Source organism: Ovis canadensis, chromosome 7 (assembly GCF_042477335.2).
Source record: "Ovis canadensis isolate MfBH-ARS-UI-01 breed Bighorn chromosome 7, ARS-UI_OviCan_v2, whole genome shotgun sequence".
Lineage (NCBI taxonomy): Eukaryota > Metazoa > Chordata > Mammalia > Artiodactyla > Bovidae > Ovis > Ovis canadensis.
Window position 1 is genome coordinate 86,069,787 of NC_091251.1, and position 27,313 is coordinate 86,097,099.

Consider the following 27,313-nt stretch of genomic DNA (forward strand, 5'->3'; position numbering starts at 1 on the left):
AGGAGAGACATTACTTGGCCAACAAAGGTCTGTCTAGTCAAAACTATGGTTTTTTCAGTAGTCATGTATGGATGTGAGAGTTGGACCATAAAGAAAGATGAGTGCCAAAGAATTGATGCTTTTGAACTGTGGTGTTGGAGAAGATTCTTGAGAGTCCCTTGGACTGCAAGGAGATCAAACCACTCCATCCTAAAGAAAATCAGTCCTGAATGTTCATTGGAAGAACTGATGTTGAAGCTGAAACTCCAATACTTTGGCCACCTGATGTGAAGAGCTGAGTCATTTGAAAAGACCCTGATGCTGGGAAAGATTAAAGAGGGGAGCAGAAGGGAACGACAGAGGATGAGATGGTTGGATGGCATCACTGACTCAATGGACATGAGTCTGAGTAAACTCCAAGAATTGGTGACCAACAGGGAGGCCTGGCGTGCTGCAGGCCCATGGGGGTCACAGAGTCGGACACAACTGAGCGACTGAACTGAACTAGCGGTTGCATGCTTATGCAAATGTATCGTGACCACAACTAGCCACCAGCATCACTCCTTACTGCAAAGAAATTTTTCTTTTTTTTTAAATTTTTTTTAATTTTTAATTTTTATTTATTTATTTATTTTTAATTTTAAAATCTTTAATTCTTACATGCGTTCCCAAACGTGAACCCCCCTCCCACCTCCCTCCCCATAACATCTCTCTGGGTCATCCCCATGCACCAGCCCCAAACATGCTGTATCCTGCGTCAGACATAGACTGGCGATTCAATTCTTACACGATAGTATACATGTTAGAATGCCATTCTCCCAAATCATCCCACCCTCTCCCTCTCCCTCTGAGTCCAAAAGTCCGTTATACACATCTGTGTCTTTTTTCCTGTCTTGCATACAGGGTTGTCACTGCCATCTTTCTAAATTCCATATATATGTGTTAGTATACTGTATTGGTGTTTTTCTTTCTGGCTTACTTCACTCTGTATAATCGGCTCCAGTTTCATCCATCTCATCAGAACGGATTCAAATGAATTCTTTTTTACGGCTGAGTAATACTCCATTGTGTATATGTACCACAGCTTTCTTATCTATTCATCTGCTGATGGACATCTAGGTTGTTAAAGCATCTATGTAGCTAGATTAAAATGCATCCAGGTATTTATAAAGTCACAAACTGTCACTATTAATACATTTAAATGTATGAGGTTCTAGCCCTAAGCCTTCTGTTTTATTTCTTTCATAATGAATTACCAGAAATGAACAAAAGTTTTTAAAGTATACTATCTCTATTTTATTTTAATCTATACTGGGGTCAATGTAACAAAAAAATTAAGAAACAAGTGTTTTTGAGGTAAGTCTAATTCATTTTCATTTCAACAATATTAAAATAAACACTGAAAGTTGGACCAAACTAAAGGCTTGAAGGCACTGGCCTGGTCTCTAGAAAGCAGTGATAAGGACAGAAAGCAAAGCTGGGAATGAGAGAAACAGGCATTAAATCCGGATGTTAAAACTTCTCCTCAAAGACAGAAAACCTAGGGTAGGTGATTCCACTGAGATGCTTTTAGAATCAGATCTTGTTAGAGACTAGTAAGGTAACAGAATTCCAGCTGAGCTATTTAAAGTCCTAAAAAATGATGCTGTTAAAGTGCTGCACTCAACACAGAACAAATTTAGAAACTCACCAGTGGCCACAGTACTGGAAAGGGCAGTTTTCATTCCAATTCCAAAGAAGGGTAGTGCCAAAGAATGTTCAAACTACCAGACAATTGCACTCATTTCTCATGCTAGCAAAGTTAGATTCAGAATTCTTCAAGCTAGGCTTCAGCAATACATGAACCGAGAACTTCTAGATGTACAAGCTGGGTTTAGAAAAGGGAGAGAAACCAGAGATCAAATTGCCAACATTTGCTGGTTCACAGAGAAAGCAAGGGAATTCCAGAAAAACATCTACTTCTGCTTCATTGACTATGCTAAAGCCTTTGACTGTGTGGATCACAACAAACTGTGGAAAATTCTTAAAAAGATGGGAATACAAGACCATCTCATCTGTCTCTTGAGAAACCTGTATGCAGGTCAAGAAGCAACACTTAGAAACTTACATGGAACAGATAAGTGGTTCAAAATGGGGAAAGGAACACAACAAAGCTGTATATTGTCACTTTGTTTATTTAACTTAACACACTGAGTACATCATGTGAAATGTCAGGAGAAATATCAATAACCTCAGATGTGCAGATGATACTACTCAAAGAGCAAAAAGTAAAGAGGAATTAAGGAGCCTCTTGATGAAGGTGAAAAGAGGAGAGTGAGAACGCTCGTTCAAAACTCAACATTAGAAAAACTAAGATCATGGCATCCAGTCTCATTACTTCATGGCTAACAGATGGGGGGAAAGTACAAGCAGTGACAGATTTTATTTTCTTGGGTTCCAAAATCACTGAGGATAGTAACTACCGCCACGAAATTAAAAGATGATTGCTCCTTGGAAGGAAAGCAATGGCAAACCTAGACAGTGAATTAAAAAAGCAGAGACATCACTTGGCCAGCAAAGGTCTGTATAGTAAAAGAAGGTACAGCTTTTCCAGTAGTCATAAACAGATGTGAGAGCTGGACCATCAAGAAGGCTGAGCTTAGAAGAATTGATGCCTTCAAACCATGGTGTTGGAAAAGACCTCTGAGAGTCCCATGAACTGCAAGGAGATCAAACCAGTCAGTACTAAAGGAAATCAGCCCTGAATCTTCATTGGAAAGACTGATGCTGAAGCTGAAGCTCCAATACTTTGGCTATCTGATACAAAGAGCCGACTCACTGGAAAAGACCCTGATGCTGGGAATGATTGAAAGCAAAAGAAGAAGAGGGCAGCAGAGGATGAAAGACTGGATAGCATCCCCGACTCAATGGACATGAGTCTGAGCAAATTCCAGGAGAAGGTGAAGGACACAGAAGCCAGGCGTGCTGTAGTCCATAGGTTCTCAAATAGTCGGACATGACTGAGCAACATAACAGCAACAAAAAAATCCAGTTCCACTGTAAGAAATCAGAAAAGTGAGGTCCTAAGAGTTTGCGAGTTTTCCAAGGTAAAAGTGCCATGATCTGTCAGAGGGTTCTTGGGGTTCTTTGTTTGACATCTCACCTCTACCATCACCCCTGACGACCATGTATGGACCTGCCTTCTTTATATCTCTCTCTTTCTTCCCTAATTCCCCTCACCAGTTTTTGTTTGTTTACCACTTTTATTACTCTGTTTTCCCATCACCCCCTTCTTAGGTTTCTGGTCTGCCAGTGGCCCTCAATGACATGCACGGACACTCTTTTTCACAGAGCATTCAGACTCAAGCTGATGCCCTTACCCGGCACTAACACAGAAATAAAGCAAGCCCTGAATCCCTGATGTCCGGTTCACAGCCCCATCATCAAACACCTGGATGACTGTGAATTTCCTCTCTGGTGTTCCTGCTCCTCACATCCCTTCTCACCTTGCTCAGTTAGCTTCTGAGTCCCTCTAGGGCTCTTTACTCATTTCTGAAAGCATGGGCATGTGTGTGGTAAGTCGCTCAGTGGTGTCCAATTCATTATGACCCTATGGACTACAGCCCACCAGGCTCCTCTGTCCATGGCATTCTCCAGGCAAGAATGCTGGAGTGGGTTGACATTCCCTTCACCAGAGCATCTTCCTGACCCAGGGATTGAACCGGGGTCTCCTGCTTTGCAGGCAGATTCTTTACCACTGAGCCACCTGGGAATCCCTAATTTCCGAATGCCTAGAACCTAATATAGAAAAAATGGAAACAAATAGGGTTTCCAGATAAAATATAGGTTACCAGTTAAGTCTGAGTTTCACATAAACAGTTTTTTGGTCAAATATATCCCACACACTACATGGGGACTAAAAAAGGTTATTCACTGTTTATCTGAAATTCAAATTGAAGTAGGTGCCCTGTGTTTTTATTTCCTAAATCCAACAACCTTAAAATAATACTGTTAATTAAGAATCTCTACCAGTTACAACTCAGTAGCAACTCAAAACTGGCACTGTAACACACTGGGGAAGAGGATGAAAGCGGGAGATGCCAGGCAAGGCCTAGGACCCGACAGCAGCTTGCTTGGAGGGACTGGCTGCTCTCTTATTTTTTCAGTTCTTTGGTTTCTTGCTGATTGCTGTTAACTTTGGTATAAAGAAAAAAAGTTAGAAGTCTTGACCAAATGTGAAAGAGAAGACTAAAATGTTTCTAAGTACATAGCCCATCTAGCAAAATAAGTGTTTAGGCATATTTTCATCAGTTTTTGATTAAACAACTTATTTCATTTTAACCTGCAATATTAAAATACAACTACTAGCATTTTAAATAATTTATTAAATTACTGCAGGAAAACTCAATATCCTCAATCTCTTTCTCTCCATAGAAACTACTAACTTTACACCATGGTTTTTGTTGACATCTTGCTATTGTTATTGCTTAAGGAAAATAACTAGCCTAGCATAAAAGAACAGAATGTGGACGCACCTAGTAACTACTCACTAAATATCTCCCAGTATTAATAATGAACAAAACAGAAGGTAAGGATAATACAGTTGAGTACTGCTTAAAAAAAAACAAACACCTATTTAACTTGAACGAATATTAAAAAGTACTTTTTAAAGGTATTAAAGGAATACTTTTTATTTCCTTTGGTTATATATTTGTTAGCACTATTAATATTTAAGGCCTGGGAAAACCAGGCATGTAATGTGATCAGGGACAGTTCTACCACAGTATAACAAGGTAACTTAAATTATCTTCCCTGTGCTTTAAAATAATACTTTCTAGATGATTAAGTGTCATCTTTCTTCGATAAAAGCAGGTAAGCTAATTAACATCAGAAAGGTTTCTCCCCCTTTCATCTGTGAAACTGTAGTTTCAAATACTTATGCAATACTAGCTATAAATACAAAAAATGACATCATAACTATAAAATAAATTTTCTTGGGATTACATCTAAGAAGTAAGTTTTCTAATAAAAAAGAGCTATATGAATGATGTTAAGCAGAGAACATTCAAGCAAAATTCAAAACGCCATTACTCCTCTGGCACTCCTCTAGCAAAATTTGTATCAAGACCTCATGTAAGTAACAATTTCAATAATATCCCTGAGGTTTTCATCCAGTTCTTCATTTATCATTCCATAATCTATCATGTATTAAAAAGAAACAAATGGTTTAATCGAGTATTTATAAGCAGAGGCAGGACCCAGGAAACTCAATGTTGAAACTAGGTCATCATGCATTATTCTCATAGTATTCTGTGGTAGCCCAAAAGATGTATCTAAATAGATATACTAAAACTAAATTTCGAAAGAAAATTCATAGTAGTTCATCAACATCTGCCATAGATGCAATTTTTAAAAATAATCACATCCAAAATATAAATGTAAACTGAAATAAAACTTACTTTAAAATCTATAAATCAGACATTTGAACAGAGAAGACTGATTTCCAAACATACTAGAATTTGTATTAAACATTCAAACTGTAAGAAATGAAATTCTAACAAAATTTGCTTAGGTACACCTTGCTATGTTATATAATTTTTGTAACATGAAAGTAACAACATATACATATATAATGTCAAGTTACTTTTGGTAACACCAAATTTAAGAATTCTTAGTGATCCCAATTATAAAGAACCTTCCAAACCTGACTCTCAGCCCCTTTTAATTACAGATAAATAAAAACAAAGGGGGAAATCCCAAAGCCTTTGTAATTATGCTCAAGGAAACTGCAGAAGATAAACTATCTTTTTAACTGATGCTCTGATTAGGAAACAAATGGCAACATTTTAAACTTTCAATTAGCACTTAATTTAATTCATTGGCAATCCCTTCAATCAATGTTTTGAAAGGCAAACTATGTCTTTTAAAATAAATCTCCTGTAGTCTCTACTTCAGACTAGGTACAAATTTTCTTTTTAAACCTCACTGTCTACATGAATGGACAAGGCTATTTAAAACTTACATCTAACTCATGGAATCATTAAAATCTTATTCTAACATAAAGACAAGTCCTTAGCACTAATTCTAAAGAGGAGAAATTTAATTAAATCAGTATAACAACTTCTTAGATTATGAGCCATCCACTACAGGTGTCATTTTATTTTCTAATATATTAAATATGGTAAGTGTCAATGAAATTAGAAGTTTCAGACAAGCATTTCCCCAATTTATCATTCCAGACATGCTCACTAGAATATGATTCCTTGAACCAAAACCACCTCCACGCAGATCACAAGCACAGGTCTTAGCAACACAATAAGGACTGAAATACTGTGATACATAGGTGTATCAAGCTACTCCAGTAAGGTTGTTCACATTTTTATCAGAAAATTATCTTTGTGGACAAAGCTCTATACCTTTCAGAACACATTCACCAAACCAGAACCAAGACAGAGAGCATTGTTTCCATGTGACTAAGAAATATGCCCGTAAGACAGTTGTGCAGTTTGTTTCACAAGATCCAGAAATCTAAGAGGATTTAAAAGATTTCTAAAGTCAACGATTACAACCTAACTATTGTTACCCATTCACCATCATATTTTAAATCTGTATTAATAGGGCTTTCTAGGACATAGCAGCTATTTTATTAAAACTGATTTATGAAATGAGGCAGAAAGAACATTTTTAAATGATAAAAAAAATTTTTAAAGCAGCTTAGCAATCAGTTGAAGAAGGAGAGTAACAAATAACAAAACAAACAAACAACAAAAGGAAGCTTAAACACTTATATTGCCCAATTAGAGTTTTTAAATACATAGCCAAATTCAAAAGATTAGAGTAATAGAAATCTTAGGCATTTTCCTAACTCACAATGATACCAACATTTTTACTTATATCAATATTTCCTTAATCAAGTTTTCCTTTCAAAATCTACTAGGTACACACACTATTCAGATTACACAGACTAGGGGAAAAAAAAACAACCTGTTTTCACTGATGTTATTACTGCTGCTGGTGGTGGTGGCAGTAGCTGATAACTGTTGTGATCAACAGATAGAACTGGATTTTTCTGAAAATAATTTGACCCCTTTAGACGATCGGTTTCTAGAAGAATCAGAGCACTGACAATTGTATAGGAAGAAAGGAATCTGTCCATGAGAGATCAAGGACAGACAGTCAACAGAACTTGAACACAGATCAAATACAAGTACCAGGTGCAGTTTTGAAGAATAACATCAACACTTAGCTACAAGGAGACAAAAGGGAGAAAGTGTGTGAAGGACAGGCCATTGCTCTTTTGCTGTACTCTGCCTGACCTACGCTCATCAGAAGACTGCGAAGACCAGTGGCAGGAAAAGAGACTTGGAGGGTCGGGGTTGCAAGGGAAAGAGGAAGACATCTGAGCTGAACCCCTCCATGTACATTTACATAAAGTTCAAAATCTTGGAAAACTAACCTGAAGAGAGGATTTAAACCCACAAAATTGGTGCTCTTACTCAGCATCGCACCCAGTCATATTAAAATGGGAGACCTGTATGAGAGGATGGCACTGGGCAGTGGGCTTCTTCCCCCACAGTGAGACTGGCTGGGCTACTTCCTTACCACAGCCATCCTGTCACCCGCCCAGGAACGCTCCTTTTATTGGTGCCTTTGGATCTTTTCTCTCGGGCTTATCTAAGTGTCCAGAGAAGAAGCATCCACCTCCAGAATAATGGCATAAAGGAACTGGGAGCTGAGTGGGGAAGAGGGTTAAGGATCTTTTCACTCACACTTCCCTGCTTTCAGAAAGGTACTGCTGCTCGGAACCAATGCCCCTGAGTTCAGATTCCTTCCAGTTTAGCCTCTCCAGAGTCTTCTGCTGCAGGTTGGGAGGAGCAGTCATCTGGCTGCCTGGTTTGGGAGAAGCAGTTCCAGCTATATCTAACACAGACTGTCCACCAAGTCTGTTTTCACCGCAAGCACCCTTACTTTGAAAAGTACCTTTCTGCACCTTCTGGAGTTAATGCAGTGTGAGCTGGCAATTTCCAAACTATCGTTGCTATGGACCAGAATTCAGCCTTCTCTAATCAGCCTTGGTAGTGATCACCAGGTCATCTGCTTTATGGTTTCCAAAATGTTGATTCTGAGATCTCTCCGTTTCACTTTTATCCTGTGTGTTTTATTTCCTTTTAGTAATTTCTGTGTGGTTTCAGAGATAAAGGAAGTAGACATGTGTTCAGTTCAGTCGTGTCTGACTCTTTGAGACCCCATTAATTGCAGCACACCAGGCCTCCCTGTTCATCACCAACTCCCAGACTTCACTCAAACTCATGTCCATCGAGTTGGTGATGCTATCCAGCCATCTCATCCTCTGTCATCCCCTTCTCCTCCTGCCCACAATCCTTCCCAGCATCAGGGTCTTTTCCAATGAGTCAACTCTTCGCATGAGGTGGCCGAAGTGTTGGAGTTTCAGCTTCTGCATCAGTCCTTCCAAAGAACACCCAGGATTGACCTCCTTTAGAATGGACTGGTTAGATCTCCTGCAGTCCAAGGAACTCTCAAGAGTCTTCTCCAACACCACAGTTCAAAAGCATCAATTCTTCGGTGCTCAGCATTCTTCACAGTCCAACTCTCACATCCATACATGACCACAGGAAAAACCATAGCCTTGACTAGACGGACCTTAGTCAGCAAAGTAATGTCTCTGCTTTTTAATATGCTATCTAGGTTGGTCATAACTTTTCTTCCAAGGAGTAAGCGTCTTTTAATTTCATGGCTGCAGTCACCATCTGCAGTGATTTTGGAGCCCAAAAAAATAAAGTCTGACACTGTTTCCACTGTTTCCCCATCTATTTGCCATGAAGTGATGGGACCAGATGCCATGATCTTAGTTTCTGAATGTTGAGCTTTAAGCCCCCTTTTTCACTCTCCTCTTTCACTTTCATCAAGGGGCTCTTTAGTTCCTCTTCACTTTCTGCCATAAGGGTGGTGTCATCTGCATATCTGAGGTTATTGATATTTCTCCCGGCAATCTTGATTCCAGCTTGTGCTTCTTCCAGCCCAGTGTTTCTCATGATGTACTCTGCATATGTGCATGTGTTCAATCCCTGCTATTTACTCAAAAGTTAGCCATCATTTCCTACAAAATTATTTCTTCCATTCTTCAATAACTTCTGCAAATTCAAGCAATTTCCTTAGGCTAATACATCAACCCTCCATTAGTGGGAAAGAATCCAGTAGAAGGTCAAGAATATTAAATGGCACCTGCTCTGACCTCAGCCAAAGAAAAGTGAGAGATCCCCCACATCAAGTTTGCTTTCTCAGAATTAGCACCAATCGCAGTAAAAGGTCTCAGCGTGAAGCAGAACAGAAAGCAAAGCACATTCTGGGTCTTGGAATATTAAATAGAGAAGTCAATGAATGGCTCAAAGTCATCAATTTCACCCAAGGAACAAGTACACACATCTCAAAAGAGAGATCATCACTAAATCTCAAGGTGGAGCAAAGCTGAATCCTCAGCAGGAAGTTCCCGTCTCAGTTTTCTGTCACCTTTTCTCTTTGATTTCTGTTTCCAAGGCACTAGGATATCCTTAACTCCATTATTTCCAACTGTATACAAAGCAGTTCTCAGTAGATCTCAAATTCACTCCAGTCAAAACCAATCACATCCTCCACTTCCCCATAAAAGAGAATTCTCCTTTCACCTTCCTCATTCTAACTCTTGAGAATTGTCTTTAACTCTTCCTCTTCGTTATCTGCCTTTATGCAACTTATCGAGAAGTCATTTTAGTTATTCCTTCATAATGTCTCTTGGAGTTAATGGTGGTGTTACTTCTCACAGTGGAAATGTGCAAGCAGTTTAAATGTCTTCCACATGGGAAAACAGCTAAGTAAACAATGGTATATCTACAAGATGGAGTATGAGGCAGACATTAGACTGATGTTTTTAAAAGATATTTAACTACATGAAAGCATGCTTGCATCATAATTCTAAAGAAAAATTTTAATAGAAATTATATATATAGTAAGATTAGAAAAAAATTTAACAAGGGAAAACATGAGAGGAAACAGGAAATTTTCCTTAGTGACAGCAATGTTCTAGATTTGGGGTTATGGTTACTGAGTAAATAGAATTGTTAAATTCACTGAACATTCACTGCCTAAGCTCTATTCTTAAAATTATATTCCACATATCTTAAAAAAATTTTTTTAACTTAAGGGGAAAATCTCATTTTAAAAAAAACTGATAGGAGGAAACCGGCCAAAATGTGGGCAATGACTGAATTTAAATAATGAACTATAGATCATTTTTCCCTCTGGTTTCTGAACTTTCTTTGATGAACACAGAAAAAAAATAGGGAAGATGGGGAGTTTCTTTACATGCTCTTCTCTAGTTCCTCTTCGTTTGCCACCATCGGACAGGACTGGGACAACAGTCCTCTGCCATTGGCCATCGTGGGCTGAATCGGCCCACCGAGAAGCCACACAAAGGAGCTGGCAGGAAGCTCTCCTTGTGGGGTAGGAGAGAGAAAAATTAGTATATCATTTACATTTCACCTCCTATTCAAAAACCTTAGCAACTTCCTGCTTGCTATCCATGAGATTAAGCCTACTCCCCTCTACTTAGCCTGCCAAGACCTCTGTAATCTAGAGCCATCCCTGCGGCTCCATCTCGTTTCCCACAAATTCCAACCATGCACCCTCCACTCCCATTAGGCTTCTATTTCAAGACTAGACTTTGCTCAAAGAGGCAACTTTTTACCTGCTGACATGCTGACAATAATGTCAAATTTATTCTCTCTAGAGTCTATTATCCCCACACGAACCATCACAGGGAAATATTTCCCACAGAGAGACAACTATATTGCACCAGTCTCCAAAATTGGAAATGTAGCAGTGAATCCAAAAGTGAAGATTGTTGATATTAAATCTTGGAATCCAAAAATAGAGGTGTAAACACTGCAATAGTCATGGTGCTTGCTGTGTATAAATACAGAGCAGGCTGTCTTGCTGTTGGCAGTCGAACGCTCACACCCCACACTCAGGCTCGCCCTGTGACACCAGGTTTTCACTACGTTTCATTATGCACGGACTGCAGGTCCTAACACCCCAGAAAGTTATTAAAACTGCTAAGTTAAGTGATTCCAGCAAGAATCACAGTGCCCAAGTTGATAAAACAATAACAACACGGCGCTTTTTTTAGAACACATATAGTCTTTTAACATCTGCTTTCAGCGATTTACTTTCAAAATCAGCCAGTGCTAAAGGAATAATTAAACCTCTTGAATTTTGAATTAAAAAAACACACAAAATACTGGAGGCTCCTAAGGGGGCATTTCTGGCTACTGAGTATGTGTTCTTACATAAAATTACTGAAGATAAACAGGAAATTGCCCAAACTGTCACTGCCCCTTACTCTATGTCTGTGTGTAATTCTCTTGTCTCTGTGACCCTTCATTAGTAAAATAAAGCCCTGAGCTAGAGGGTGAGCAGTGAAAACAAAAACACACCTGACCCACCTCTGACCAGAGATGAACATCACTCTTTACCAGATACTACTCTCCATAATAAACTGAGTAAGATACGCCACTCCAGCCAGGCAGCCCCCCTCACCAGCCACACAGAGGCGTGCCAGCCGCGTCTCAGAGTGGGAGGCAAAAGCGTGTGTGTACGTTCCTCAGAAGAAAAACAAGAGAGGGTTCTAGGGGCACTGTCTACCAACCCTTTTAGCTTCCATTTAAAATGTGCTCTTAGTGCTCTCTTCGGCAGCACATATACTAAAACTGGAACGATACAGAGAAGATTAGCATGGCCCCTGCGCAAGGATGACACACAAATTCGTGAAGCGTTCCATATTTTTAAAAATAAACGACCCAATCAAAAAATGGGCCAAAGAACTAAATAGACATTTCTCCGAAGAAGACATACGGATGGCTAACAAACACATGAAAAGATGCTCAACATCACTCATTATCAGAGAAATGCAAATCAAAACCACAATGAGGTACCACTTCACACCAGTCAGAATGGCTGCGATCCAAAAATCTGCAAGCAATAAATGCTGGAGAGGGTGTGGAGAAAAGGGAACCCTCCTACACTGTTGGTGGGAATGCAAACTAGTACAGCCACTATGGAGAACAGTGTGGAGATTCCTTAAAAAATTGCAAACAGAACTACCTTATGACCCAGCAATCCCACTGCTGGGCATACACACCGAGGAAACCAGAATGGAAAGAGACACATGTACCCCAATGTTCATCGCAGCACTGTTTATAATAGCCAGGACATGGAAACAACCTAGATGTCCATCAGCAGATGAATGGATAAGAAAGCTGTGGTACATACACACAATGGAGTATTACTCAGCCATTAAAAAGAATTCATTTGAATCAGTTCTGATGAGATGGATGAAACTGGAGCCGATTATACAGAGTGAAGTAAGCCAGAAAGAAAAACACCAATACAGTATACTAACACATATATATGGAATTTAGAAAGATGGCAATGACGACCCTGTATGCAAGACAGGAAAAAAGACACAGCTGTGTATAACGGACTTTTGGACTCAGAGGGAGAGGGAGACGGTGGGATGATTTGGGAGAATGGCATTCTATCATGTATACTATCATGTAAGAATTGAATCGCCAGTCTATGTCTGACGCAAGATACAGCATGCTTGGGGCTGGTGCATGGGGATGACTCACAGAGATGTTATGGGGAGGGAGGTGGGAGGGGGGTTCATGTTTGGGAACGCATGTAAGAATTAAAGATTTTAAAATTAAAAAATAAAATAAAATAAAATAAAATGTGCTCTTAGAGACCACTGCCTTCCAATTATTTTATCCTTCAAATTACTACGCTTGCTTTCCAGAATAGGGCATGAGACACCCCGCGTTGTTCCTGACAATACAAAACTCCATTTTCTAGCACCTTACCTTACTGTCTAAATTTTTCTAACTTCTCAGAGAAAAATCCAAAAGTCCCACAAAAGAAAGAGGCTGGGGTTATTCCAGCATGTTCTACCCTATTCTCATAAAAGGCTTAACTTCTTCAGGAAGGGAAAAATCCATGGTATGCTCATGTAAGCAACTGCCCAGCACCCCTACTCTGTTTGTAACCTACATTTCTGGAGGGCCAGGAAATATACTCTCCAAAATACCTTGCTTGTCCATTTTATGAAAAAATAAACTTGCTCTCCAACTTACCAGATAGTTATGCCCAGTCCTATTTCTACTCAGAACCATCCTCTCTTCTCTGTGTCACCCCTGCCCGCCTCTCCTGGCATTGCTCTTCCCTGAATTCTGCCTCAGGCTCTGCTCTTTCCCTTAGTTCCTCCTCCACTGGCGGGCTAACCCCCACCACTTCTCTATTCATCACTGTAACCACATAGAATAACGTCCCTTATCTTCCCCTCACTTTTCAGAGGCAACTTTCTCTGCAGAAGTCACTAGATAGGATATTTCTTGTTTTCATCTACAGATCAAGTTTGGCTTTTACTATTGGTCAGAGGCCAGCTACCTCTTGGAAAGGACCTGCTCATTGTTTTCTTGCCAAATTCTTGCCTCAAGCATCACTGTCTCTCAGAATTCCACATGGAAGACACTCATTTTCTCCACTTTTTCCTGCTAATAATGCACTGCTACGGTGTAATCAGCTTTTCCCTTAGAGAATCAACCAATAAATCCCTCTCTCTCATTTCTGTCCTCCTTCAGTAAAGAGAAGTCTGGGCCATAGACACTAACATCGATTGAGCTGCTCTGCTAGAGGTAAGGACCCACTTAAATATATGACCAGCAGGACTTTCCAATCATTTTGTCATCCATTTTCTTGGCAAGTTTTTCCAGAAGTATTGCTTACACAACTAACCATATTTTCAGTTTCTAGGTTAAATTACAAGGTGGGATAAAAGAGAAATCAAAACTTGTATGCTGTACTGTAACTTATCCTGCAGACTCTGCTGCCAGCCTGGGGGCAAGGAGGGAGGAGACAGAAGAGGAGTATTCTCATCTCAGTGAAATCATAGTATTGGATAGTTCAGCGCTAGACAAGTCACAGCTGTCAAACCATTTTAAGTATATTGAAAACTCTCAACAATCTGTGAAGCAGTTAAGCCAGAGGGACTACAGCTTGTAAATGAAGCAAACAGCAATCATGAGTAGCTCACTGCTTCCTGAGTTAAAACCTGCTCCTCAGAATGTTTAAATTAAACTAAACCCATTGAAATCCCTATCAGATATGTTAAGAGACAATGTTTGCAGAAGAGAAGTGGTAAATTATTAATACAGTGTGGATATTACTATGCAAGTAATATCAGAAAAAAATGTTATATAGGTGAACTAAGGACAGTACATACATATGTATATATTGTGTTGGCCAAAAAGTTTGTTCAGGTTTTTCCTATGACGTTATGGAAAAATTCAAGCAAACGTTTTGGACAAACTAATATAATTATATAGACATGGGCACTTGCAGATTTACAGGGCTATACCCCATCCCAAAAAACAGACTTGAAAATAAGATTTCCCAGAGAGAATTAAAGTTTAAAATCAATAGTCAAAGATGTGAAAAGCCACCTTAATGACACAAAGAGCTTTCATGCTAGCAAGACTTCATTGTAACCAAAAAACTGATTAATCCATTCAAAGAAAAAAGTAAGTCTAACAGAGGTGGCAAAAGTAGTACCATAAATGATAACAATAGTCACATCACAATAACTTTATAAAGTTACAGTGCGTAACGATCTTAGGATGAAGATTCAGCTAAGATCACACAGCTAAGTAAGTAGCCCAGGTTATTCCGTCTATATCACTGACCCAGGAAGGACCACAAATAGGCAGGCTGTACAATTATAAGTAATCGTAAATACTTCCAAGGATTAGGAGCCATAGAGATGAAAGGACATTTAAATATCTAACTTCCTAGCTCTAAATCCAGGCTAACCAAGCAATTTCAGGATCCCTTGGTTGCGGATATGGCCCTCTTGTTTCTAATGAGGAGAGAGGGGGAGGACTGCCATGCAGGCAGCACATGAACTTAGGGGATATGACCATCTCAAGGACTGTGGTTTGGGTGGAACAGAGGAGAGTTCGGAACTACAAAGCTTTCCTCCTGAGCCCCTCCTCACTCCCAATGATCACTTGTCTACTGGGAGGCAGTGGTCGAGCAGGGGAAAAAAATTAATTTGAGAATAACAAAGGCAACGTAGTTATTACACAGGGTAGTGAGGTTTGGGGTGGGGGGTGGAGAGGGAGTAAAAAGGAATGTTCCTTACGCAAAAAATGAACATTTAACCCCAGAGCTTATTATTTGGTAAAATAACAAGCAAGGAAAAGGTTCCAGGGAAAGCATCAAAGCTTATTACTTAAGTAGAGGGGTTCAAGGAAAATGACACAGTACTGAGGCAAGAGTCCAAGTTTAGAGATTTTAGTCTCCATTCCTATTAGAAAGACTGATCCCAGGAGAGTATTACAGCACAGCAGTCAAGAGGATGAGCTCTGTAGCCAGACTGGGTTCAATTCTCAGTCCTGACAGTTACCCAGATGAGAAGCTTCAGGAAAGTTTCTTAACCTCTCTCTACTTCCTTTACATAATCTATAAAATAACACGTAATAATAATATAACATATAATACAACAGGGTTGTTGTGAAGACTTAATTTACTCACAGTATTTGCAGCAGACAATTATGCTGCTAACACTGGAAGTTGTACAGGTGCTGGTCATCTTTCATTAGTACACATCTTTATGAAGAACCACTAAGGATTAAGTAATTTAAACACAATTCTTAATTGTGAAACCATTATAAAAACCAACAAAAACTGACACAAGAGAAAACAAAAAAAACCCTGAATAGGTCACATATGTATTTTAAAACTTGAAGGGGTGGGGGAAGGATGGATTAGGAGTTTGGGACTGGCAGATACAAACTTATATAGAATGGATAAGCAACAAGGTATGATAAACCATCATGGAAAAGAATATGAAAATAATGTGTGTATATATATTCATCTATTCATAATTGATGTATATATAGAGAGATACATATAATTACTATCAGTAGAAATTAACAGAACATTATAAATCAACTATACTTCAATACAATATATTTTTTTAAAACAATGAATTCACTGCCAGAAACCTTCCCATGGAGAAAACTCTAGGCCCAGATGGTTTCACTGGTGAAATCATTCTAACAATTTCATCTTCATCTTTAGTTACCGCCATAAATAGGAGACCCTGCTCCCCTCTAATCTCATCCTATATTTTAGAGAGCAGCACCTAGCAGAACACTACACATGTGAAAATTGAGCTTAAACCATTCTGGAGTCAGACTATGTCTCAAAATTTAACCAAAAACTACAGATCTTCTCCCACAAAAACAGGCAAAACACACAAAATTCTGTGCTCAACATCAAGAGGTCCACTGACACCCACGAAAATATTCAATGGACACACAAACATGCTAAACAACACTATTAAATGAGCATTAACAGATGCAGCACTGAGTGATAGCTTAATAACAGGACAGAGTGCCTGCCTGCCAGTTTCTCTACCCTCTGATACATTACAAATGGTAACAATCTACTCCTAACCTTGAGCAGTGATTTCTTCCTGATCTCATTCTAAAAATATCTTCTGGCAATCTTCATCATCATAACCTTACAGTCTTTACAAAATAACAAGAAATTCTTTCTTTAAAATGTTTAATTGTGGTGAAAGTCCACAAGGTATATTATATTACACATAATATAAAACAAACTATTTTAACCATATTTAACACTTCAGTGGCACTAGTACATTCACAATGTTGCACAAGTCTCACCATCATCCATCTCCGGAGTTTTTCACATTCCTCAACTGAAACTCTGACCCCATTAAACACTAACTGCCCATCCCCCTTCCCCATTCCCACACCACCCCCCAGGCCCCCTGGCTTCTACTTTCTGACTCTATGAATTTGACTATTCTAGGTACCTCGTGATAAGTGGTATCAACAGTTATTTGTCTGCACCTACTGTATATTCATGGAGAAGGAAACGGCAACCCACTCCAGCATTCTTGCCTGGGGAATTCCACGCACAGAACAGCTGGAGGGCTACAGTCCATGGGGTCGCAAAGAGTCGGACATGACTTAGTGACTAAACCACCACCACTGTATATTCAAAGTACCAATGAATTATTTACCTTCTAATTTACTAGGTCCTGTCTTTTAGACTTATCCTATCCTTAAAAATTTCCCAGTAAATTCATCACTTCCTAAGTGCCTTTCCCAGATGTTACTCAATTCTCCTCCATTATTTATATTTCTAATCATGGTGGGCTGCCGTCTATGGGGTCGCACAGAGTCAGACAGGACTGAAGCAACTTAGCAGCAGCAAGCAACCCCACCTCCCCTATCCCACCACACCCAATGGCTCACACCTACAGATCTTATCTCCTCTGGGTCTAAACGGTCACCTCCAAGACAAATCCAGCCAGGATGTAGAGCATCTGAAGATGCAGGAAGATGAAAAATGGAAATTTCATGCTCCCTCTGGTAGTTATCATTCCCAAGGCTACTTTTAGATGGCTGGTATTTTATGAAAAGAAATCTCCCACGGTTCAGCCTAGAGAGGATGCAGTGAACTTAACAAAGCACCCATAAGAGTCCATGTAGGGAGACCCTCAGGTCTTTAAATTGCGGACTTCATTATTTTTCCACAAAACTGTTTTAGTCTATTAAGAGGCTAACCAGAGCGGTGATTTCCAGTTAAATCATAGAACATATAAAAGATAAAAATAGGGACTTTTCTGGTGGTCCAGTAGTTAAGAATCCACCTGCCAGGGCAGGGGACACAGTTCAATCCCTGGTCCAAGGAGATACCACGTGCTGCAGAGCAACTAAGCCATGAGCCACAGCTCCTGACCTACAGGGCTCTAAAGCCCAGGAGTCACAGCTACGAGGCCACGTGCTGCAGCGGAAGCCTGTGCAACCCGGAGCCCATGCTCTCCAGCAAGAGACGCTCCCGCAAGGAGGTGCCCAGGCACCACGACAAGAGCGGGCCCTGCTGGTCACAACCAGAGAAAACCCACAGCAACGAAGACCCAACAGGGCCAAAGAAAAGATAGGGCACTTCGATAACGAAGTAACGGCGTAATTTCAGAGTGGGCAAAACAAACCGAATGTGTGGACAAGAAACAATATAAAGGACTCAAGTAGAAGAAGAAAATGTTGTATTTTATCTTAAAATTACACTCACTTTGGCAAACCATGTATTCTATAATTTGAGACAGATATTTAACCAAAATGAAGCAGAAGTGGAGCAGACTCTAAAATCAAGAAAAGCCAAGATATATAGAGAAAATACAAAAATAATAACAATAAATGACCAATGAGATAAAACATCCTTCACTCAGGAAAGAAGGGATAGGATTTTTACTCTAATGAGGATAGTACACCCAAGATCCCACTACTGTGCGTGCAATCATTATCCACAGCCATCACTTCAACTTCCTGACACTTCACATACAACCCACTAGCTCCCCCTGAACCACTGCACCGAAGCACAATGATTCTCTGCTATCACCTGGGGTCCCAGCATTGTTCTTTTTCTCCCCTGCCCTGCGCTCAAGCTGATAATTATGAATAACCATCTCTAACCTTCCCATCAATGACTCCTATAACCTCAAAGATAATATATCAAAACTCAACTCAGCTTCCATCCAAAACCTGCTGCTAATCCTGCTGTACCTTTCTCAAATAGCAGCTCCATAGACTACCTGTTTTCCAAAGCTATCCGAGATTCCCTTCTCTCTCTCTAAACATCAATGTAAACGCTAAGTGGCTTCAGTTTTATCTCGTAATGAGGGTGGTGTGCACCTGCACTGGGGCTTCACTGAAGCACATGGACTTCTATTGTGGAGAACAGGTTCTACAGCACACGGGCTCGGTCGCTGCAGCAGTGGGTGGGCTTCTATAGTTGCAGCACGCTGGCGCGCTAGTTGCACTGCATGGGCTTAGCTGCCCTGCAGCATGCGAGATCAGTTCCCCAACCAGGGACCAAACCCATGTCTTCAGCACTGGAAGGCAGATTATTAACCACTGGACCATTATGACTTTTAAATGCCATCCTTGCCTCCCCTGCTTGATGAAAGTGAAAGAGAAGAGTGAAAAAGTTGGCTTAAAGCTCAACATTCAGAAAACGAAGATCATGGCATCTGGTCCCATCACTTAATGGCAAATAGATGGGGAAACAGTGGAAACACTGACAGACTATTTTTGGGGGGCTCCAAAATCACTGCGGATGGTGACTGCAGCCTTGAAATTAAAAGACACTTGCTCCTTGGAAGAAAAGTTATGACCAACCTATACAGCATATTAAAAAGCATTACTTTGTCAACAAAGGTCCGTCTAGTTAAGGCTATGGTTTTTCCAGTAGTTATGTATGGATGTGAGAGATGGACTATAAAGAAAGCTGAGCGCCAAAGAATTGATGCTTTTGAACTGTGGTGTTGGAGAAGACTCTTAAGAGTCCCTTAGACTGCAAGGGGATCAAACCAGTCCATCCTAAAGGAAATCAGTCTTGAATATTCACCGGAAGGACTGATGCTGAAGCTGAAACTCCAGTACTTTGGCCACCTGATGCAAAGAACTGACTCATTTGAAAAGACCATGATGCTGGGAAAGATTGAAGACGGAAGGAGAAGGGAACAGAGGATGAGATGGTTGAATGACATCACTGACTCAATGGACATGAGCTTGAGGAAACTCCGGGAATTGGTGATAGACAGGGAGGTCTGGCCTGCTGCAATCCATGGGATCGCAAAGAGTTGGAGACGACTGAGCAACTGAACTGAACTTTCCTCCCCTTCTCTACCTCCTCCCTGTCCTTGGTTCAGGACCTCTAAAACTTCTCTAATACAATAAGCCCCTAATCAATTCTTCTCTGCCTTCTCTCCAATCCACCTGGCCCACTGCCACCAGAATACAAAACTGACCGTATCACTCCCCTGTTCATAACTTTTCAATGGTTACCTACTGTCTATAGATAAACCAGAGGTTCTTTCAGGTCCTTCTGGTCCATACCTACATCTTCAACTACCACCATTCACCTCTTCTCACTCCCCAGCCACCCCCCCGCCCCACCCACACACACAACGCTACAACAACACAGCACTGCTTGTGTTCCTCTGACTATATCATGTGGTTTGGGAATGCCTTTGTATCATGTAATTCTCTTTCTCATTTCAACATTATTTCAACCACTGGAAAATATGTTTCACTGTTTTTGATAGTTGGGCTTTCCTCACTTTGTAAAGCCATCCCTGACCTTCCTACCTTCCCCCTTTCTCTCTGCTCCTTTGTTGCCTTCTACAAACTTCTATTAAAAATGGATGACATATTATTTGCTCACATGGGTGCCCTTTCTACCAGACTTTTACAGAGCAAGGCCCTGTCCTTTTTTAATCATTAAAATGTGAAGGTGTGGCTCTAAACCACTCAACAAATATTACCTGGGGCTAATTAAAACAATGCCTTCACCCATAAGATTTCCTCTCATATTTGAACTATTTCCCAGAGATGGTTTTGAAAAGGAAGATGTATGAATATAAAGAGTATAAAAGACAGAGTTTAAGTCTGGATAAAAAAATTAACCCAAGATTACTTATTGTTCAGTGGGCAAGTCATGTCCGACCCTTTGAGAGAGCTAGAAATGCTAAGAAATTTCTCAAATGGATGCATGGCAACAGAACCAGAAAAAAAACATGAGCATAAATGTGGTAAAAACACTGCCTCAAGAACAGAAGCCTGACACTTGACATGATACAAGGCAATATGTGCCAAAGCCTAAGGAACTAACAGTCCTGGTTCTCGTTTTTCATCAGATATGACCCCATGAGAAAGAAAAACATGGACGAAACCACTGACAGACTAGAAGCAACTACTTTGCACAATATTCGGTAAACTTTAAGGATGGCAGGATCCATTCTAAATTTCTTAAAATGTGTTGGTAGTTTTTGGAGCTGGATGGACATGAGAGACCACCACCAACTCCCTTCATTTACAAGGGGAGAAATGGGGCTTAGAGGAGCTTACCCAAGTCTCACAGTAGTTAAGTGGAAGATAAGAAATGAGGACAGTGGCTTCTACTTTATCTGGGGCTACTCAAGTTACATGCTACATTGTTTTATTTTGTTTACACATAAAGAGTCATTTTTCTTTCTTAATTCTAACAGTCTTTAGACTTTATTTAAATGTTAGAAATGGGTTCCCCAACTCCTAGATTACTTGCATCTGCCACTCTTTTCTTACCCTAACAGGAATAGCAGCTCTCAGAACAGTCCCATCAGGCTTTGGTGATAATGCTGACAACAGAACATGCTATCTTAAGTCATCAGTCACACTCGTTTGTAAAACCCAGCTATCAACTTCACTGATGTTTCATTAAAAGTACCACCATTTCTCTCATTAATCCTTCTGAAGCAATTTCATTTTACAGTAATAAGAAAGAGGAACAGGTGGGGACAGTGACTATTCAACAGGCAGGATTGGAATGAGAGAATCTGAGGACCAGAGGCAGTGGGATAGAGCACATCTAGCCAAGAGAGCAAACAGGAACTCTGGGCTCCTCCAATGCTTATCAAGTCAAGTGCCTAATAATGAAACCATCCAAGTATAGTAATAGTATTACTGACTAAACGCTGGCCATGTGTTAGGGACTACTGTTGTTCAGTCAGTAAGTCATGTTTGACTCTTTGCAACCCCATGGACTGCAGCCCACCAGGCTCCTGTGTCCATGGGATTTCCCAGGCACAAATACTGGAGTGGGTTGCCATGTCCTTCTCCAGGGATCTTTCCAATCCAGGGATGAAACCCCGTCTCCTACAGTGGACGTGGATTCTTTACCATTGAGCCACTGGGGAAGCCCTTTAGGGATTATACCAAGAGCTTCACATATGTCATCTCCAATCCTCACAAAATAACCAAAAGGTAGGTAAAATACAGATGACGAAAATAAGCAGTAACAGCACCAGGATTTCTACATACAAGGGGCTCACAGGTGGCAAAATGGAAGGGAATAGAAGATAAGGAGGGACTTAGTTCCAACCCTTCTTATAGAGGTAAATCCCTGTTTACTAGATTGTATGTGTATCTGAGGTGGTAAGAACCTTGATGTACAAACAAAGCGTAACAATTTTCCTTAGTGGACTATTTATGGAGCAGGGTGGGAGGGACTGTGGCCACTCTTCCCTCCATCCTACCCATCTCTTGGCACCTCATGTAAACCGAGGACATTAGAGATGGAGGGCTTGGTCCAAGGTGATGGAGCAAGTAAGTGAGCCAAGAGCTGGCATTTGAACTCAAGTTTGTGTGGTTTCAAAGCCCTTTCTCTTTCTACTCTACCATACTACTTCCTTCTCTGTAAATCCCAGACTAAGAATCATGTAAAATTAGCAGCAATTTCACAAATCACAAGATGTGAAAAATAAATTACACCTCCAAGAACCCTCAACTATCATCTAGAAAGTCAATTATCTAACGCCCTAGAATAGCAGGCATGCTACAGATTCAATACTTCCTAAAACAGGACTTAAGTACATTTTAAGGTATACAGTCAGAAGCAAATGACAGGAGTCATTTTTTTGTTTTTTTACATTTTTTTGTTGAGGTTTGAGGGTTGTGGTGGTGGCGGGGGCGGGTGGCGCGGCACAGATGGATGGTAAAAGAGAAGAGAAAATGGTCTCTCCTTTGAGACTCAAGCTGCTTTAGGACCAAGATGATTCACAGGAATGAATGAATTTTTTAATTATGCCACATACTGGGTTTAAAACTGGATATAACCCAATAAATCCAGTATCTTCATCATAATTTGAGAGCGTGAAATGCCCATATTTTAAGTGGGAATACACTTTCATTCACTCATTCAACAATCTCCAGGTAGGCCTGGACTAGGATATTACAGAGGTCACAGGGATGTTCCTGACATAGTTCCTGCTTAGGAGTACTCAGCAGTCCCTAGTCTTTATGGCCAGGGACCAGTTTCACGGAAAACTATTTTTCCATGGACTAGAGGGCGGGGGGGGATTGTTTCAAGATGATTCAATTACATTACATTTATTGTGCACTTTACTTCTAATCTAATGCTGCCGCTGACCTGACAGGAGGTACCAGTCTGTGGTCCAGAGGCCAGGGACCCCTACAAGTACTTATAATCTAAATAGAAAAATCAAATAAATGTTTGAAAGGATTAAAGAGCAGCCAATGAACAAATTCTAAAGGCTGGGTTGTCAAGAAGTAGTAGAACTGAAGGACGGAGAAAACACTGGACTTTTCAGGAACCAGTGGTAGCACTTTAAGCCAGCTCTTGAAAGCAAGCGTGGGGAACCAGTATCAGAGGCAGGGGGCCAGGGAGTTCACAAAAGTCCAGGAAGAGGGGAAAAGTCAGGCTATTAGAGAACAAATCCACAAATACATAGATGTTCTCACACAAGGGCAAACTGATATGCGTACAAAGATATTCATGCAGTTATGGTTAAAAACATTATGGCACATCCACACAATGAAATGCAGCTATAACAATGAATGAGGCAGGTTGGTATGTACTGATGTACTTACGTAAGCGAAGAAAGCAAGATACAGAGAGTGTGTATAGTATGCTACCATTTGTGTGTTTACAAAAGATAATATTTATACATATAGGCTTGGATATGCTTCAGTATTCACAGACTAGCCATGGAAAGATGCAGAAGAACGTTATAAACAGTGGATAACTCTGTTGGCTGAGAACACAGGTAGGTTAAAACCAAGGGACTATGCTCTGAAGAAGCAGGTGGACTAAAGAACATCCTAGTATCAGGGTAAGAGGGCTGGAGAACAGGTCAACTCTAGAGCCAAGGTTTCTCACCAGTGGCATTACTGACATTTGAGGCCAGATAATTCTTTGTTACGGGGGCTGTCCTGTGCATTTTAGGAGGTTTAACAGCATTCTTGGCCTCTACCCCTTAGATGCTGGTAGCACCCCCCTCCCAACCCTGATTGCAGCTCCCAAAAATGTCTCCAATGCCAAGGTGCCCTGGCAGGGAAAATCACCCCTGGTTGAGAACCACTGCTCAAGAGCCACAATGTAAACATGTAAACAGTTAATGTACAAAACACTGTTTTACATTCCTGTAAATAAATAAATGCAATAGACATTCCAATATGAATCTGAGGACTATACTGGACACTGTTTTGAAATGACCTTCATATATGTGTCATAGTTTCTCAAGCTGTGATAATTCAGGTCCCTTCCCGAATCTGAAAACTACTCATTTTTAACCAAAACTACTCCATCTCAGATGTTTCATTTCTGCATTTGTTGAATATGAGTGATACAAGTTACACAAAAAGACTAAGTACATTTTCAGCAGTACACAGAGGGTGAGCCAGATCCCCAGTGGGCTTCCCAATGATGCACCAACCCCCTTAGATCTCTTCAGCATAATTTCAGGAGTTAGTAGACCAGCGCCACCACCTCCAAATAGCTTATGCTCTCTAGACCCAAGATGTTCTAGGAGGCCAAGAAAGGCAACCCTCTCACAAAAATCTAACAGCAGACTGTATTTTGGCTCAGCTTTTGAAAATCTAATATAATTATTGATACAATAAGAACATAATTTCTTATACTAATAATGTTTCTTCTCATAACTCTTTAACGACCACACAAAGTACAAGAAGCTGTTCAAAAATAATGAAAGACATCACTCCTGACTGTAAGATTATAAAGTGAATGATTAGTTTATAAAGCCAAGAGAGGCTTTATCTAGGTTCTAACACAATTTCATTAAGTTTAAAGCCATTTCTAATATACCACAATGAATGGCGGGGGGTGGGGGGAAATCAAGGCATCCAACAGGCTTGTATATTTTTCGAACACAGATCTAAAACTTTTGCTGATTCTCCTGTGTCTTTTCTTTTCCCAATGCCAGAAATCCAGTAACACTCTGGCAATCTTGGTTTCGTATTTTGAAGTCAATGATTCCTCCAATACTGTTGTAGGTGAAAAGTTCTGGATTTCATTCTCATGAAATCATGCTCTTCAGATTCTAGTATTGTGCCGACTACTTGTGCTTAGCTCTCAGGAGGTTGGCTCTCATTTGTGGAGGTGACCTCCTGTGACCTGACTCTGCAGTAAATACACCTGTGCGTCCTTATGGAAGGTGCTTACATGTGTCCGCGGCGAAAAAAAGAAACTCACCATTCTAACTACTTCAGGGTAAGTCTGCTCTGTCAAACAGCCTCTGCTTATTGTAATGTAGTCCACCAGTTCATTAAGAGTGGAGCGCTTGTATTCTTTCATTTTAAGATCAGATAGCGTGTCCATGAAGTCAAAAATGACACAGCACTGCTGAAGTTTCTTTAGGAACAGTTCAGGCTGCTCTGAGGATGGAACGTCTAAGAAAAAAAAAGGAAATGGTGTAAGTCTGTCATCAATTTCTAGGTAACAGGAATTCTCTGTGAAAGTTAACTTCAAAAGCAAGCTCAAAAAAATAAGAATTTGCATGACAACAGTGTTCTTTTAAAACAGTTACACATGGACAGGAGGAGACACCACATCCACTACTGCAGAGACCTTGTCTTCAGAACCTGCAGGTTCCAACACAATGGGCAGCGTTTGCTATTCCGCCACCAGAGACCAACCAAGATCCCAGAGCCCTTAGAGAGGGGAAGCAGATTTTAACCAAAAACATCCCAATGTCTACACTCTTAAGCCAAAAACACTGAAAAAGGTCAAACGTTCCATTATAAGGTAGACACAGACGTTTTCACTGTTGGTTTAAATTAATTTTACTAAAAAAATTTCAAAGCAGAAATGTCAGTTGATTCACTTTAATTTCACGCTGACATCCTTGGTATTTAAGGCAACTGTTGTTGAGTGTTTATATTTTTTGTTTTGTTTTGGCTTGGTATCTGTGAAGCTTTCTTGTCAAAGACACTCAAAAGATCAACAGAATGAAGCAATACAGACTCTCTCAAAAAGGGCACATCCGTAATAGGACAATGCAAGCAAACTCTACCTAAACCTAGGCTCTCCTAGGCTCTCCCTCTTGACCCACCTTCTTCTCTTACAGGGATGAAAACCACTAACATGTTCATTAATGTGTTTAAACATCTGTTCTTTTCCTACAAACAGCAGGTCAGACATTTGGTTTGGTGTCACTAAAAAATATGCAGAAATTTTATACTAAATTCCCCAGCTAGAATGGAAACCTGACCCAGAGTTGGACTTGAAAGACACCAACTAATAGTAAATAGTTCATCCCACTTCTATCTACTTCCCACTACTTTATTCCAGCAAACTGGAGCTTCTCTGGAAAGGCAATGATATTATGACAAGAGAACTTCTGCTGCCTTCATCCAAGGCGATTAAATCATAATCTTCAGAATACTCTGAGGTAAGCAGGTGGCATCATTATTATTATTCTCCATTTTTCACAAAGAAAATTAGAGACAATCATGGCGGTTCCACAATGAAGAGTTGTGAAGCTAGGCACAGGACCCGAGTCTCTAACCACACTCCCATCTTTCCTCTGTGCGATTCAAGAAGGACTCGAACAATGTTTGTCCAGTCACTTGCAACCATCCTCAGTTGCCAATCTCCCAGGAAATGCACTACAACGGCCTCGCAGCACAGGCCACCTGATTCCTGGAGGTAAATGCGAAGACTAACAGCACCCATCTTACACAGTCACCAGCAGCCCCAGCAGAGGGTGGACAGGGCTAGACTGCTAGTCGCAGGATCCACTTGGTCCCTCCTCCCATGCCTCCTCTCCTCCTCACAACCCACAACCCAAGTGCCAGCCCATGTACCCGGGACCTCATGGATCATTGCCCCCAAAACTGATGTCAACTTTAGGTGAAGCGTAACGGTATCTGGAAGTATCACATTTCTCTACCAGATGTAAGGAAACAAGAAATAGCCGATCATTTTTAAAGGTATACAGCACCACTGCTATTCTCAGCAAAAACAAGTTACATATTTAGAAAGTATTCTCAACCAGTTGCCCCTCTCACCACCACTCCCCAAAGTCCCCCCAAAAGTCTAACATATTGACTTAGTGAAAGTGAAGTCACTCAGTCGTGTCCGACTCTTTGCGACCCATGGACTGTAGCCCACCGAGCTCCTCCATCCATGGGATTCTTCAGGCAAGAATACTGGAGTGGGTTGCCATTTCCTTCTCCAGGGGATCTTCCCAACCCAGGGATCGAACCCATGTCTCCCATGTTGCAGGCAGACGCTTTAACCTCTGCGCCACCAGGGAAGCCACGTCAAAGAATTTTAATTAAGCCATGAGATGTCTTATTCTATTCCCTTAAACTTAATCACTTTCAAAATATCTAAGCTTTATAAGGACTAA

The 27,313-nt window shown here is 40.5% G+C and overlaps 1 protein-coding gene and 1 non-coding gene across 3 annotated transcripts in view; one reads left to right on the forward strand and one right to left on the reverse strand.

Annotated features, from left to right (window-relative positions):
• Nucleotides 1–27,313, reverse strand: part of PPP2R5E (protein phosphatase 2 regulatory subunit B'epsilon) — a 156,902-nt gene that overhangs the window by 48,767 nt on the left and 80,822 nt on the right. For both annotated transcript variants that reach the window (XM_069596788.1, XM_069596789.1), the window contains exon 3: nt 25,153–25,349. In XM_069596788.1, coding sequence (XP_069452889.1) covers nt 25,153–25,349 — 197 coding nt within the window. The remainder of the gene's footprint in view (nt 1–25,152; nt 25,350–27,313) is intronic.
• LOC138444516 (U6 spliceosomal RNA) lies at nt 11,691–11,797 on the forward strand. Its single transcript, XR_011258533.1, has one exon. It is a non-coding gene; the product is annotated as a U6 spliceosomal RNA (small nuclear RNA).